Source organism: Hippocampus bargibanti, linkage group LG06, assembly GCF_051943395.1.
Source record: "Hippocampus bargibanti isolate YZ-2025 linkage group LG06, ASM5194339v1, whole genome shotgun sequence".
NCBI classification, from domain to species: Eukaryota; Metazoa; Chordata; class Actinopteri; order Syngnathiformes; family Syngnathidae; genus Hippocampus; species Hippocampus bargibanti.
The window spans coordinates 20,364,163-20,380,851 of record NC_142739.1 but is presented as its reverse complement, the minus strand read 5'-3'; the positions used below and the strand labels follow the sequence as shown (position 1 = coordinate 20,380,851).

The 16,689-nt window shown below is 40.6% G+C and overlaps 1 protein-coding gene across 2 annotated transcripts; it reads right to left on the bottom strand.

Annotated features, from left to right (window-relative positions):
- Positions 1-113: 113 nt before the first annotated feature.
- Positions 114-15,389, bottom strand: mgat1a (alpha-1,3-mannosyl-glycoprotein 2-beta-N-acetylglucosaminyltransferase a). Of its 2 annotated transcripts, XM_088997990.1 has the most exons (4): positions 15,252-15,389; positions 10,324-13,685; positions 3,332-3,961; positions 114-1,334 (listed from the first exon to the last, which is right to left on the bottom strand). In XM_088997990.1, the coding sequence occupies exons 3-4, from the start codon at positions 3,926-3,928 to the stop codon at positions 636-638; spliced, it is 1,296 nt and encodes a 431-aa protein (XP_088854116.1). In that variant the 5' UTR covers positions 3,929-3,961; positions 10,324-13,685; positions 15,252-15,389; the 3' UTR covers positions 114-635. The 2 variants fall into 2 exon arrangements, with proteins under 2 accessions (XP_088854116.1, XP_088854115.1); XM_088997989.1 differs by lacking the exons at positions 10,324-13,685; positions 15,252-15,389 and adding an exon at positions 9,616-9,956 and having other exon boundaries at positions 115-1,334.
- Between the last annotated feature and the right edge of the window lie 1,300 nt (positions 15,390-16,689).

Genomic DNA, 16,689 nt, shown 5'->3' with positions numbered 1-16,689 from the left:
AACCAAAAAGAAAATGTCTTAACTTTTTGTGAGTAGTGTGTGTGTATTGTATGTAACTCAATCCATACCTATTTATTTTTCCCTGGAGTCATAATACACCAACAGCTCTTCTAAGAAGTACAGTAATCCCTTTCTACTTTATGGTTCAAATGTCGTGTCCCTTCATGGTTTTTTTTATTACAAATTTATTACAAAATGTTCAAACACAGAAATATTCTGGGAGCAGACAAAACATCCACAACATTTGATTGTCACAGCGAAACCACAAAAGCATTTTAAATTGTATTAAAAATGATCTCTAGTGGAATTACAGCAGTTGAGCAGAGCAATTGAAACATGTTATTCAAATACCTGAGTGAATCAGCATGAAGCCATTATGAGACCGTAATTCCCAAACCAGTGTTCCACAGGAAATTTCACTTAATAGGCCCCAAAAGTAATTATTTACAACAAATAATGTATCTCTTGAATTATCCATGGCAGCTCATTCTGGTCAATGGAATAACCGATAAAAAATTCTCTCTCATCTCCCAACACGCATGATCAACCAAACAAGGAGTAAATAAAACTTTGGACTCCTTGCATGCCAAAATCATAGTTCATTTGTTGTGCTTTATGTTACATCATGGCAGAAATTAGCTTGAAGTGGGATCATATTTTGTCCATCCAGGAGGCGGAGCGATGTAGATTCTTCGTCCTTTCAAGAAGACCGTGACCACACCTCTGTAGCAGGTCCTTGGCACACCAGATTTGACATCGTTCATGATGCCCAGATTTTGGGCAAATACTTTGAAACTGTCCACACTGGAATATTGCAGGCGGAAGGGCCCGCTACCCTCCAGCGCCCCCTGTCGGATATTTTCAAAAGTGACAGCAGGGGCATCATAAACTTCCTTCTGGAATCTCTCATTGTACACATCCTCCTTCAAGTAAGTCAAATTCAGTTGGGTAAAAGGCACAAAGTCCGAGTTGAGTTTAATGTATTGGAGGTAATTGTCGTAGAACTGACCCAGACTCACACCCTGCCGGCCAAACGTCAGCGTGCGCGAGATCTCCGGCCGGATGCAAGCACGGCCGCGCCGCTGCTCTGGTTGACGCATCCAGTCGTCCCAGAAGGCTGCGGGCCAAGTGGACTCCAGCTCATACCAGAGCTCCCGGAGAAGCATCCAGCCCAAACCCGGGAAAAAATCAGTGCGGTAGAGTAAGCGAGAGCCCGACGGGTCTATGAGGCCTTCCCGGCCGTTGTCATTCCAGGCAGACACGCACCACAGACTTGGATCGGACCGGAGCAGTGGGAGCGTGGCGCGGAAGTACTCGAAAAAATCCGGTGCAACCTAAAGGAAGATAAGAGAGTGTCATTCTGGCGTACAAAATATGCAAAGGATCAAACTTTTGTCGGAGAAAGTGGCCAAATGTGTTTTGCATTTACCATGTTTTACGACGTATAAGATGCAATGGAGACGCACCCCCAATGAATGGTGAATTTTCAAACTTTTTCCATATATAATCCGCACCGGAGTATAAGGTGCACCTTATGCACTGGAAAATACGGTACATTTATTGGGTGACTAAGTATTTGTATGAAGCGCTATTACGCTAACGTGTTGCTGAACCTTGTACAAAATGCATTAAATGTATGTTTTTATGTAATTAATTCATAAATTGCTAAGTTAAATTTTTAATATAATAGTAAAATTAATTAAAATTCAAATTTAAATGTAAAATAATTTAAAATTACTCAATATTTTTTTTAATTTCCATTATTTAAATTTAAATAGGAATTTCCTGGTTCCAAATTCATAAATTGCTAAGTTTAATTTCTTATTTTACTACAAATTAATTACAATTTAAATTTAAATGTAAAATAATTAAAAATTACATTAATTTTTTAAATTTAAATTCTTTACATTTAAATAGTAATTTCCTTCTCCCAAATTTCTAAATTGCTATGTTTAAGTTTTCAGTTTACGAAGAAATAATTAAAATTTAAATGTAAAATAATTTGAAATGACTAAATTAAATGTTTAATTTAAATTATTTAAATTTAAATAGGAATTTCCTTGTCTTGAATTTATAAATTGCTTAGTTTTTTTAATTCTACTAAAAATAATTACAATTCAAATTTAAATGTAAAATAATGTAAAAATGACTTTTTTTTTAAATTAGGTATTTAAATTTAAATAGGAATTTCCTTATTCCAAATTGCTACGTTTATTTTTTATTTCCTAAATATCAATTAAAATTTACATTGAAATGTAAAATAATTTAACTACATTACTTTTTTAATTTAAATTCTTTAAATTTAAATAGGATTTTCCTTGTCATGAATTCATAAATTGCTTAGTTTAATTTTTAATGTTACTACAATTAATTATAATTTAAATGTAAAATATTTTAAAACTACTGAATTTGTTTTTTAAATTAAATTATTTAAATTGAAATAAGAATTTCTCCAATGTGAGACAAATAAATGTTATCTCATCTCAAATATTAGTCTAACTCCACGCATTTATATTGTGATTACAAAAACTGCCCAGAATCAGAATCTATGAAAAGTGGCTGCCGCTGCTCACTCGTAGAAAAAATATCCTGTGACTGTAAAGTGTCCTTGAGATTTTTTAAAGGCGCTTATGAATGAAATTTATTTATTTATTAATATTATTATTATTTTCATTTTTTCTAATGAGCATTTCTATTTTTTGCAGGGGGTGCAGTGTCAACTACTCGCTGCTTTTTACTATTTGCAGCCAAGCTCTGCCTCGATCGGGGTAGAGAAATGTTTCGTCATCTGCGCCTTATTCCGCCTGTGCTACCGGACATCAAACCGGTGGAAAAATAAAAGGTAAATAGATAATAAACAAATAAATGATATGCAAATAAATAATAGACAAATAAATAACTAAATAAATAAACTAAATCATGCAGTAAAAATATGCCGCCAAATCTGAGAAGCATTTATTTTTTAGATTTTTTAGGAGTATTTTTTAGGAAAAAAATGCAATGTTTGAGTACAAAAAAAATCACTGTATTAATCTGATTTTCACAAAAACTTTTGGATGTTCCCCCCGCCCCCATTTGAAAACATCCAATGTACTGTTAGTAATAGTTGTGTTTTTAAGGGGAAAAAAAAAATAATGGGACAATTTCTTCAAAATTATTTTTTTTAAAGGAAATTGTCATCTTTTCCATTAACACTTTCGGGAAAGACATTTGCTAAAATGTGCATATTTCAGAAAAAGCTGAATTCTTTAGAATCAAAAATCTATTTTTTTTAACCGAAATTCTCAATTCGATGAGTCATTTCATTTTCGAACAAGTCTTGGATAAATACCTCAAGGTCATCTTCCACGATGATCACAGCCGAATAATTGCGGAAGACTTGATTCAGAGCCCAGCGGTAATGTCTGGAGATCTTGTAGTATCCTTGAAACTTCATGTGCTCTGGCGGCACCGCCACATCGGTCAAATCAAGCTGCATCAGATGAGTGACCGCACTTCCATATGACCGGATGACATCGGCCGTCTCGGCATGGCCGCAGTCCTGACTCACAATGATGGGGAAAACCTTGAGCGAGGGTCGGTACTTGATGAGTTTGTCCAGGCATCGCTGCACGGTGACCCGGTTGCAGGCCATCACCAGAACAGGAATGACAGGGTCGTGGATCAGCATCAACTTCTGCCCATCCAACCAGTCAGGCTTGAGCTTTTGAATCTGCAGTAGGATTTTGTTCTGACTCTCCAGCTCTTTCTCCAACATATCGACCACGCGCAGCACTTGGCCCCCTATGTCAGTGTTGTAGTCATTGTTGGCCACTTGCTTCCTCTCCTGGTCTGGAAGTCTGGCCCGCAGGAACAGGACCAGCACGGCGTTCCAGATGAGGAACAGCAAAGCGCCATACAGGATCACAGAACCTCGCTGACAGCGCATGGCCCGCCCGAATCAAAGCATACATAAAAGAGGCTGGAAAGAGAGAAGAGCAAATTTGTTTTTTTTCCAGGGGATTTTGAAATCACATTTTACATCACAGGTGTCAAACTCATATTTTTCCGTGGGCCACATTTTAGTTACGCATGTCTCTCGAAGGCCGTTATGAATTTGGGGAAGCCGTTAGAATGTTTCATCTCTATGTACTACATACAGAATGCACAACAAATTAACGAATAACTAGTTTTCAAATTTCAAGTCAAAAATAATGACTGTTAATTGTGGTTTACATTCGACAACTTGAAATTTTGGTCCGGACTTTAGCAAGCATCATAGAATTTCACAAGTTTGATTTGCTTTCACGGGACGAATAAAATTATGTGGCGGGCCACATTTGGCCCACGGGCCATGACTTTGACACCTGTGTTTACATCAGGGGTGCTCAATACGTAGATCGCGATCTACCAGTTGATCTCTAAGGTACTGTTGGTCGATTGCATGACAAGGTGATGTGACATGGTCATGAACTGATGCTATACAAATAAAGTTGAGTTTAAATGTAATGCGTAGATCATTTTGACTTGGTCATTTTCAAAGTAGCTCCCATGCCGAGAAAGCATGAGCACCCCTGTTTTAGATGAATCAGCTATATTATTTAAGAATGGCTCATTTTTATATGAGGAAGCAAAAAGTATTTATTAGATGGTTTTAAGTCATTGTTTTGCCCAAGAAAAAGATTATGCATGTTTATCATTGAACAAGTCAGCAACGGAAGAGGATTAGTGTTGAGAGACAGTAGCCAAAATGGAACTGTATAGTGCCACTTAGCAGTTTTTTTGACGACGATACTAGTGCAGCGTGTTCTACCGGAAACAAATTCCTTGTGTGTTCTACATACTTGGCAATAAAGATGATTCTGATTCTGATTCTGAGATCTTCGCGAAGAGAAACCGCTGCGCTCATCGTCGTACGAGAAGTCAAACACATACACATTGGCTTTGATTGTTGTCAAATCACGTGATGTCGCATTGTGGCTGGGTTGCCAGATCAGCTCAGTATTCCAGCATTTCACAAAATGAGGATATAATCTAACTTTCTTAACACCCCCACTTATACTCAGTTTGCTCTAATGTAAACCAAGATAAATAGAACAATGTGAACTCTGTCTTACCCATTTCAACTTCCAAAAACAATGCGTATAAACACAATTGTTTTTGCGTATTGGTAGTCATCAATAATGAAATCACCGTCCCGTATGATTTTGATCACCTTGTCACTTCTTGACTCTTTGGCATACATACAATAATCGGCTGGGTTTTGCTTATACTCATTATCGGTTAAATAATCGTGTAAGACCTTGTTCCCGTTTCGGCCAGATTGTTTGAAACCATAAAGTGATTTTTCTAGTTTATAAACGAGACCATCATCCTTTTCTCCATTTTCCAGAGCTGCTTTTTGAAGCACCACTCTTATACCTGTTTGATTGGCTGTTGGTGAAAACGTCTCTCCATAGTATGTTTTCCACCTGGCTCTTGCCCTTTGCTACAAATCGTGCTTTATATTTGTCTCTGACATCTACATCACGTTAATAGCATATACCCATTACCCCCCACTGTTTTCTTGCCCACTGGTAGGGTTGTTACAGTAAATGTGTTGTTCTCATTTAATGACGGAATTTCCTCATCCATGACTTTTGCCCATTCTTGTGAATAAGTTGATCTCATAGCGTCTGCATATGTTTGCAGAACACCACACACAGCTCTGTAACAGTAGTCTACTGTGGTGTGTGCCCCATTGTTATCGCTATACTCAATCACAAAATCATCAAAGTGACTAGGTTTCTTTCTTTCCCTAGTAGGATACCTTCTATTTTCAGGTTCATCATTTGTGTCACTTTGTTGTGTGAGGTTATGTTCATGTGGCCTAATCTCCGCGACTGCACTTTCGGGTGCATCCCTGTCTTGTATACATGACTCTTGGGCTCTATGATTAGGCTTCTGAAAGACATCACTAGTCTTAGGCTGTCTCACGCCGTAATATGTGTTTTCATCTGTTTCATTTGTCTGCGTCTCTTTCTCCACAGCTGCCTTGTTCACAAACTTCACAAGCCTATGTTTTAGCACTCTATTTGTGTTTGGATTGTAAACCAGGTGTGCAGGGCTATATTTATCAAACCCCACAAAAAGTCCTGGATCACCTTTGGGATCAAGCTTTCCCCTTTCCTGTCTGGGTGTATAGCATGAAGATCCAAATTTTTGCAGTTTGGATACATTAGGTTTCTTACCCGTTATCATCTGATAAGGAGTTTGCCCTGTACGCCTGCTAAAGCATCTGTTGCGTACATGTGCGGCCATTTGTACTGCATAGTGCCAAAGCTCTCTTGGAAGCTTGCTTTCAACTAGCATACAATTTGCCATTTCAAGAAGAGTACGCCAGCCCCTCTCTGCTGTGGCGAATAGGGCGCTGACATCTCATGTCTTATTTTGTTTTGCCTCATCAGTGTTTGGAAATCACTGCTTGTGTACTCTGTTCCTCCATCTGACCTCAAACGCTTCACTGTCCCATATGGGGATACATCTGCGAGGAACTTTTCTGTCGCTATTACCGTGTCGTTTTTCTTCTTTAGAAAATAGACAAACATTGCACCGGAGTAATCATCAGTAAATGATATTGCATATTTATGCCCATCAATAGATTCAGTGCGCATAGGGCCTGTAAAGTCAGTGTGTATCAACTCGAGAGGGTTCTTGGCTCTTGTATCAGGATTCCTGCTTCTATTCTGAGTGAATTTCCCCTGAATACACACCTCACACTCTGGCTCAGGTTTACATGCTTTACCCTTAATCTGCATGCCATTAACCACATTCTGCAATTTAAGAATATCATCGTAATTGCAGTGGCCTAATACCTCGTGCCATTCTCGTATATCACGACACGTGTTACATGTGTCATTAGGCTTATTTTCAGAAGTAGTACAACTTTCCATGCACATGTATACCATATTTTGTCCCATCTTTCGTAATCCGTGAATCTTTACCTTCTTCAAATATCACTGTTGCCCCGTTGGTGGTTGCCTTCTTTACAGACAAAATGTCTTGGGGGTATGAAGGAATGTATAAAGCGTCTTTCAGCGTTGCTTCATGTCTTTGTCCTTTGATGTCTATCAAAGAGACCTCAGCATCTCCCCTTTTATGTGCGACTCCGCTGCATTGTGTGCCGTCCGCCAGCTCCACGCGGTGTCTTTCCGGTATGAACGTGCTGTCAAAATTCTTGAACATGGTCACATCGGTGATGATATGCGAAGTGGCTCCCGTGTCCACCATCAATCCTCTCTCTCGGATGTTGCAACCCAACTGCTCCCTGGATCTGGCCTCGCCGTCCTTCATCTTGAGCGCGTTGTCGATGTCGCCATCTTCTGACGATTTACTGCCATCATCTCGTCTGTACTTGTCCTTACGCCTGCACGTTGCGTCTTTATGTGTCTTTCTTTTGCAATGACTACACCATGTCTTCTGTCGACATTCTCTTGCTTTGTGGCCTTTGATCCCACACTTGAAACACACTATGCCTGTGTCATCACTGTGCTGGTCACGGGTGTTGGTATTGGTGGTTTGTCGTCCACTCCGACCCTGCGTCACACTGTCCCCTGCCTCAGTGTTCATTTTCTCAGTTGCTTCAAAACTCCGTAGCTTCGTCTTGAAATCTGTAAACTTGATTTCATCATTTGAATGCGCGACATGGATTGCAAATGGCTTGAAACTTGCTGGTAGTCCTTTTAATACCATGGCAACAAGTAGTCCATCTCCCAAAGTTTCTCACGCATTTCGGAGTGCCTTTCCGGCATAATATTCTCTCAATATCTTCAAAGATTTTCTTCCATCATCAGGTGCATCTCTCATTATTAGTGAGAGGCTCTTGTCTTCAAGCATATTTATCAATTCGGCATACGCATCGGCATTTTTCTCTGCATCCGTAGCCATATCGGAACTCATCGCCGGCTCGCTTAGCACGGTCTTCTTTAGTCCCAATAAATGAAAATGTCCAAGCATTTTTGTTTCCCATATCACGTACTTATCTTCATCTCCGTCGAATGCCAGTTGAAGGTGCCTGCTTGCCCTTCCTTGATCCATCTTGACCGATGTTTAGCCGGTTAGCGATAGCCTCGTTTGCTCACCGCTCTTTCAAGTCTGGATACACTTCTGGCTTCACTTTATCTCCCAAACGTCTCCTGGGCCCATAACCTGTTGAGATCTTCAGCGCTTTTGCGATGCATTTGGGAGAATAAAGAGTCGAGATGGTCCTCTTGTTTAGATCATACAAGTATGATATTTATTTGCCGGAGCATATAGAGCAGCCTGTGCGCTCATCGTCGTACGAGAAGTCTAAAACATATACATCACGTGTGTCAAAGTCAAGGCCCGCGGGCCAAATTCGGCCCGCCACATCATTTTTTTCGGCCCGCGAAAGCAAATCAAACTTGTTAAATTTCATGATGATTGCTAAAATCTGAGCCAAATTTTCATATTTTTGGATGTCAACCACAATAAAAGTCATTATTCTTGACTTCAGATTTGAAAACGAGTTATTCATTAATTTGCTGTGTGCTCTATATGTAATATTTGAAGGGATTTAAACATTCTAATGGGTTCCCCAAATTCATAACGGCCCTCAAAAGGAAACCATAACTACAATGTGGCCCGCGGCAAAAATGACGACACCCCTGATATACATAAACTGGCTTTTATCGCGGTCAATTCACGTGATGTCGCATCGTGGCTGGGTTGCCAGATCAGCTCAGTATTACAGCATTATACAAACTGAGGATACAATCTAACTTTCTTAACATGCTCTACCCCGTGTTTCGTCTCGGAATTGGAAAATGCGGGAGTAGTTAACGACGGGAAATCAGTCAGCAGACGTTCGTAAACGTTACCTGACGTTAAATAATTTGCGTGTGTTAACGCTCCGAGCCCTACAGCCTCACACGGGAAAGTCGCGAAAGAGATGGCGTCAGTCAAACGACGGTTGGCAGAGTCCACAAGTAGTCCGTAAACACATAAAAAAATCCGCGCCGATTATCGGAATTGTGATCGAGGCTTCCACTTGAATTCCCGTCCGTGGAAGCGAACAGTCACCGACCTGGAGCCAAAGTTGGCAATGGGTGAGCCAGGCATCTCACCCAGCAGGTGCACGGCTATAATGGAAAGATTCTGACTTTATTCTGACGTAAATTAAAGTGTAAAAACGTTGAATTCTGACTTTATTCTCAGAATTACGAAAGAGAATTGGGACAACTGAAAAATAAAATAAGGTTGGCAAGATTATGTTAGCAATATTTGGTTAAAAACTGCTTGTTTTGACTTTTTTCGTGTGTAGAAAACGAGCTTATTGTTTCGCATTCGGCAGCCGCCGGTGTCAGAATTCTAACTTTAAAGTGAGACTTCTGACTTTATGCTCAGAATTCTGACTTGATTCTTAGAATGTTGACTTTAACGTTACAATTGCTCCTTCCTGATCATAACCGGGTACTTAACTTGACTGCTCACCGGCAGCTGCTGAATGCGAAACAAAGATCTCGTTTTCCACAAACGAAAAAAAAAGTAAGAACAAGCAGTTTTTAATCAAGGTTTGCTAAGATTCGGATGTGTTATGAAACAACTAACTAGTTTCACGGAAGATTGGAAACCTACCCAGAAAACAGAGTATTCGCCTCCTCCCCCGTTGACAATTTTCTCAATCCGGCCACTTGTTTCTCAGACAAACAGCGAGGGAGACGTCGTGAGGCTGTTCTTGGACAACTTTTTCACGGCGGTCGAAGCGACATGTCAGCCCTGGCCAGTGAAGGTGGCCTTGTCAGCAACTCACGATTTAGGTTGATAGGAGGCGAAGAGAAACTGGACAACTTTCTGTTTCAACCACGCCTCCCTTCTCAACATAAGCTTTGCGCAATGCTTCCGCCTCGAAAATAAATGCAGGAAATAAAAATAACTTGGAAAAATAGACGTCCATTTTCTCATCTGCTTGTCCTCACAAGGCATGTTGGACACGAGCGTTAGGCACAGTACACCTAGAACTGCTTACTATCTTCCAGAGACGCAGATAATCACACAAGTGTTTAACCATAACCTGTCAAGCACGTTTTTGGGAATGTGACAAGAAACCCGAGTACCCCTAAAGAGTTTGATGGTTCTCTTTATTTGTAAGTAGGTTCGTTGCAGTGACGTGCAGTCAGTGGAGGCAGGTGAGGCAGTGCCTCACCTGTCAACATCATGGAAATATCAAATGAAAAAATAAATTAAACAGTTAGATGTATTTAGTGATTTGTACTTTAAAGTTCTTGTCCATTTAACTTCACCGTTTCAGGATTTTTTTCAAAATCGCTGAATTTTCACATTTACCGTTCAAATACTAAGTAGAGACGAGCGGTGGCGTCATTGATGTCAGTGCCTCACCAGCCATGAACCTCACCGCACGTCACTGGTTCGTTGTCAGATCTCCAAGGCAGGTGACGCGCAGAGCTTGATCGTGGCGTGGAGTCGAGAAGGTCGGGCCATGATGTCCGTCCGACGCCCGACATGTGAAATAAATGACGATATTTTGCAATCATTTTGTTACCCTGTTTACACTTTCGAACAACTTGAAAAATAACTGGATATAATATTATAACTGACTTGAGTGATTTCAAAACTAGTGATGTATTAACTCATTCACTGCCATTCATAAATGTATTCAGGAATAGAGCTCCATTCCCGAATTTGTTCGGGTTTTGTTTTTCATGCTTGGCTGCAGATAGTGCTGACCATGCCTTTGGCAATGTTATTTTTTCTTTCGCACAAGTGATCAGCATTTTGCTTTTTTCCGCGTTAGTGCTTTATTCCAGCTTCAGCTGTTGTTAAAGCGCTATATAAACCACAAAGCATGTATTGCAATGTATTTTGGACAGCCACCATCATTTATAGCTTAGATAACTTCAGATCCATAAGATTTAGTAATTCACTCTTTTTCCTGAGGAAATTAGAGAATCTAAGGTTTCTAACGCTGTATTAACTGTTTGTGTTGTCCTAAAAGTCAATATTCTGTGGGTCCTGGAATTAAAGTGACAGTGACAAAAACCCTGGCACTGCAGTGGACACATTTTTGTATATGTTTGGCAGTGAATGAGTTAATCTAATGTGTACTTATTTTGTGGTTTCACTGTACATGACGTCCCTTCAATGGAAGACATAATTCCAAATTGGCCCGTGACTAAAATGGGTTTTGATACCCCTGGTGGAGACCATGATATTTTGTGACACTGGTTTAAAAGGAAGAAATGACAATAGAATGCATGGCCAAGTTGATTTCTTTGTCACTGTTGACATTTTGGAGAAAAACACAATTCTGAGCTTTTTTCCCCCTCTACAATACAGTGAGTTTTTATGCACTCGAGAACAACTTTTTATTTTTTCATTGTCCAGCGATTTTTCCTTTTGTGGCGCATAAAAGGCATGTTATGCATTCAGCCATTTTTTAACACCAGAAATGCCACGTAAGCCTTGAGAAGACTGAGCAGAAATGACGTAAAAGTGCACTGGAACATCACATTGGCTGATTACTGGGTACTCTCCAAGTTTTAAACATTTTCCATGTTGCCAGGCATCAAATTCATTCCAGGTGACAACTATTTTTATACGGTCGAGGCCTGCTTATGAGTCAGAACAACTTGTCCGTTCTACGAGGCCAACATCATTCTTTTCTATCCAAGGCACACTCTTAAAACTGCTGGCTTCGAATTGCCTGCCAAGGAGGATTTACTCAAGGTCGTATTGTTTTTTTTTTGCGTATAACAGGAAGTCGCATCCAAAATGTTTCTTTTAATAACATGCTCTATGCTGCTCACTTGTGTAAAAATAGTACAGCAAAACACGCCCGTTTTATCCATCACAATCGGCAGCCATTTTGCCACTTGCCATCGACCTAAAATGACATTGCAGATGCTCACGCTTCAGATCACGACCAATCACAGCTGAGATTTCAAATGTAACATAACCAAACTTGGGAAAAAACTGAGCCGTGCTTGAGATTTGAGGGCAGTAACAAAATGACTGCTCGCATAGATGGATGAAAAAAGGATGGTTTTGTTGATTCATATTCTACATATGCAATAATATTCAATATGTGATGTTTACACTAATAGGGGCACATAGAACATATCATTGTGAAGAAATGGATTTACTTAGCTTCCTCTTTAAATATGGGTGCCTGTTATGGGCAAATTAATGAGAACCTAAAACCTTAAAGGACAACTGACACATCCGCACAAGTTGTGTCCATAATTTGTAAAATCACTTCAAATGACTTCTACTGAGCGTATTATACAAAGATCCCACCGCATATAGCTATATTTTACGTATTAAGACTTGCGCTGAATATTCAGGAAGTCTTGTTGTCGAGTTGATGACGATGCCTGACGTGACGTCACGTCAGGAACGCCCCTGAGAAAGCTATACACAATGCATTTTGGGTACTTTGTTTGGTCTGAAAACATCGTGTTGATCCATGTTGATGGCGAAATTAGAAGGCAAACACATAAATACCGCAATGGTGAATCGTTGTGCGTCGCACCAATCACTACCAATTTTCGGTAACACCATAAAAGTGGACACACATTCTCAGCAGACAAATCAGCCCATTTCCAATGGGGCTTGTGCGCCATCTTGTGCATTTTCTGGGAGCTACATTGGAGTCCAGAAGGACTTCTTTAATCGATTGCAAACATGTATGCTTTCCTCTTCAGAACTATTTGAATCATATTCATAACTGGATGAGTAACAAGAAAGCATCTTCACTGAATCTGAACTCTCTGAAGCCATTGTTTTGTGTCTGGGGTATCCTGGCGTGACGTCACGAACAAGGGGGTGGGACCTCCTGAAACTCGCCATATCCAAGGTCATTTTGAAGCAGTTTTGGGACACTTTAAGTCATTTTTATTTGTGTTTTGCATTTGACTAAAATATCAGCCGGCGTGTTTGGGGTATTTTAGATGCTATAAAATGTTTTTCTGATGTCAGGTAGGAAACAAAAAAAATGGTGTCGGTTGTCCATTAAAATAAGGCCAGTTTCGCTCCACACACTGAACAGTGTTTGTATTTATCAGTATTTGTTCATTCCAAGACAAAATCCAATCTGCTAAAAATCAATGTCTACCCAGTGAGTGTGCTATGTAAATAACTCAGAATACTGAGAACTAGAGCAGGCAAATTCAGTGGTTTACCCACTTTAGTTCTCGGCGTCTCAATCGTTAAAAAAATGAATTTAAAGTGTCTAGTTAAGCAACATAAGGCACATTTTTTCCATCACTCTTAGCAGCATTATTTAGGTCAACAACAAATAATTCTTTTACGTATCTGGTTTACCTTTTGTTGCAAGTATTTCTTTCTGTCCACTGACACAAAAGTGCTCTGATTTTTTTACCCCCGCGCTCAATAGGTTAAAGTCCAAATGTGCTAAATACACACGCAGGCAGCAACTTTAGGAACACCGACACCACGTGTTATACTCGTGGACAGAAAATAACCAAAATGTTCTGGAGGTGGACCTCATGTTGAGGGCATTTACTGAAATATTACGGACAAACACACACACACACACATGCGCACACACAAACACACGCACAAAGTCAATAAATAAGAGAGAAGTCACAGTGTGTCAAATTTGAGGCCTCGGACTGTCAGTCAGGTCCACTTTTAGGGTTTGTCTGTTGGGAATCTTCACTCTTAATCTGTCAGAAAAGAGAAAATCAAAGAAGATGAATATCAACTTCATTCAAATATATATTTAAACAATGTTCATTTTAAAGGTGCTGGCAAAACTAACCAATTGACTGTTAGCGTGTCACAATTTGCATAGGATGCTGTATTTTGTGTACATTCTATCTAGTGGTTTAAAATGCTTACTTTATATTTGAAACATTCTCAAATGTTTTACATTAAAGAACATTATTTATGAACGCCTATGTAAGCTCTCAGTCGTGCAGGAGTGGTCCATCGATGAACAGGTTTCTTGAGCCGTCGTCTGTACTTCTATAAAGGTGTCGGACATTTCACTTCTTATCCAAGAAACTTCATCAGCAAACTAAAGTCTTACTAGTAGTTTAGGACTATATATATATACATATATATATAGTAAAGTCTCATTATATCGATATTCAAGGGAGTCCGAAAAAATATCGATATAACCGGGACTATCGATATATCCGACCCTGTTTGGATTGGATATGCCTTTATTAGTCTCACAGTGGAGAAATTTACATTTCACAGCAGCAAAGTGATGAAAGGAATGAAAGTAGAAAAACAAAATACATGAGCTGCTGGAAAGGCAGCCACTGTCGCGGCGCCGTCTTGAAGTCAAAAGAACAAAAAAAAACTAAATAACAAATAATATGACAGCATAGAGACAATATGACAAAACAAAGACACAGAGAGACATTCATTCTTCAGGACTTGCTGTACCCTCTTTGTGATGACATGTGATTTGTGATGTTTGCATGTAATTTTCTCCGTGCGTGCATAGAAATAGTATCGATATAACCGGGACTATCGATATATCCGATATCGATATAACGAGACTTTACTGTATATATATATATATATATATATATATATATATATATATATATATATATATATATATATATATATATAAATTGAAACTCACCCCACCATATCGGCAGTACATATGAACCTAAAAGCTAGCAACCACTCATTTAACGACAATGAGGTTAAAATCTTAGCGAAAGAACATAGATGGTTTGAAAGGGGAGTAAAAGAAGCGATTTTCATAAAACAGCTAAATCCTTCACTAAACCGATATGGTGGGGTGAGGTGCAATTTGGATCGTTCGTACAACAGCCTGCTTAGGCAACATGGGATTAGTAATACTGATGAGGAGGAAGTGGGGCAATCAGGCCAGTCGTTAGTCAGGACAATAGTAACAATCAGTGGAGCCGCAGGGAGTAATCCTCTGCTCCCCCCAACCTGAGAGCAGGGACCTATCATATCAGAGTCCGGCACCGCCATGTCTGTACAGTAAGGATAGGGCCTAAACTACCAGTAACACTTTAGTTTGCTGATGAAGTTTCTTGGATAAGAAGCGAAACGTCAGACACCTTCAAAGAAGTACAGATGACGGCTGAATAAACCTTTTCATCAATGGCCTACTCCTGTACGACTGAGAGATTACACAGACATATTGCCCCTTCTAATTTAATAATTGTGATTTGTTTGGATTTGCTTTGAATCATTTTCCTCAAATGTTAGCATGTTTCTATTTTTGTTGAACTTATCACCATATTGTTTTGTCGTGCGTCACCTTGCGATGGCGCCCCCTGGCGCATCCGCAGAGCATGGCCAGCCTTCGTAACACACCGTGGGTCAGCAGAAGTTGGAGAGAACGGCAGGTGCTCCTCAAAGTCGACCATCTGACCTCCACAGTAGACGGCGTCGTCTCTCCACCGTCGCGGCATACCCCCCAAACCCCCAACTGGGGCTTCACACACGCGTCATGCACGAACACTTTAATCTGACACGGTCGAAACAGCCGTGTGACGACGAGGCCAGCGGCCGGTTGACGAGCACTTCCGGCCCGTACTATGCTCGCTCCGAGGCCGCTGGGCTCCGCTGCGTAAGAGTCCGCCTCCGGGCCGCTTCTACGCGGATTTCGCAAATTGTGGGCCCTGCCGCCCTCCCGGGCTGGTGAATCGTACCGCACGGACAGTCGGTACGCCGACAAAACGCTCTTGCCGCGGCCGAGCCAGTCGCGCCGAGTTCCACCGGCCAGCGAGGGGCCGTACGCCGAGGGGGAGCTTCGCTTGCTGGGCGGATTCCTGGTCCACATTGTGCCGCGACACCGGAGCACGGAAGTTAGGGCTGAGGCGGAGGGAGTCGAAGCCATGGCGGACGGCGACGTCCACTAGTCTCGGCTGACTCGTTCAACCTCTGCTCTGTCTCCCCGGTGGTGGTAACCGGGTAGGAGGGGGATGATGATAGGGGGGGCCCGGTAAAGGGGCGATCTTGGGAAGTCTGACTATTTGTTGGCAAAGTCCGGGAGGGGTGACGGTGTAATTTTAATACCGAAACGATAAATATAGAACAGATACGCTCGTATAATTTATTCCCCAGTGGAACACGTAGTAAATTATTTTATAAAAGTAATGTGATTCATTGTTAATATTAACTGAAAACGTAATTGAACTTGTTTTTGAAATAATTTATTTTGGTTTTATTTGTAACTATCCATTTTGTAATCCACTTATGCTGTTTTAGGGCAGTAGGTTGTTTTTGAAATAATTGATTTTGGTTTTATTTGTAACTATCCATTTTGTAATCCACTTATGCTGTTTTAGGGCAGTAGGTGGGGGACAACCTAAATGGCAGGGCACACAGACATTCACACACCAGGGACAATTTGTGGAGGACCCAATCAACCTGCCAGAGGTGTTTTTTTTTGCGGGGGGGGGGGGGGGGGGGGGGGGGGGGGGGGGGCGGGGGGTACCTGTATAAAACCCAAGCAGACACAGGGCGAACATAAACTTCCCACAGGAAGGTGTGGTGTATAAAACTTTAAAGGACAACCGACGCCTCTGAACTAGTTGTGTCCATAATTTGTAAAATCACTTCAAATGACTTCTACTGAGTGCATTTTACAAAGATTACACCACATATAGCTATATTTTATGTTTTAAGACCCGCACTGAATATTCAGGAAGTCTTGTTTTTGAGTTGGTG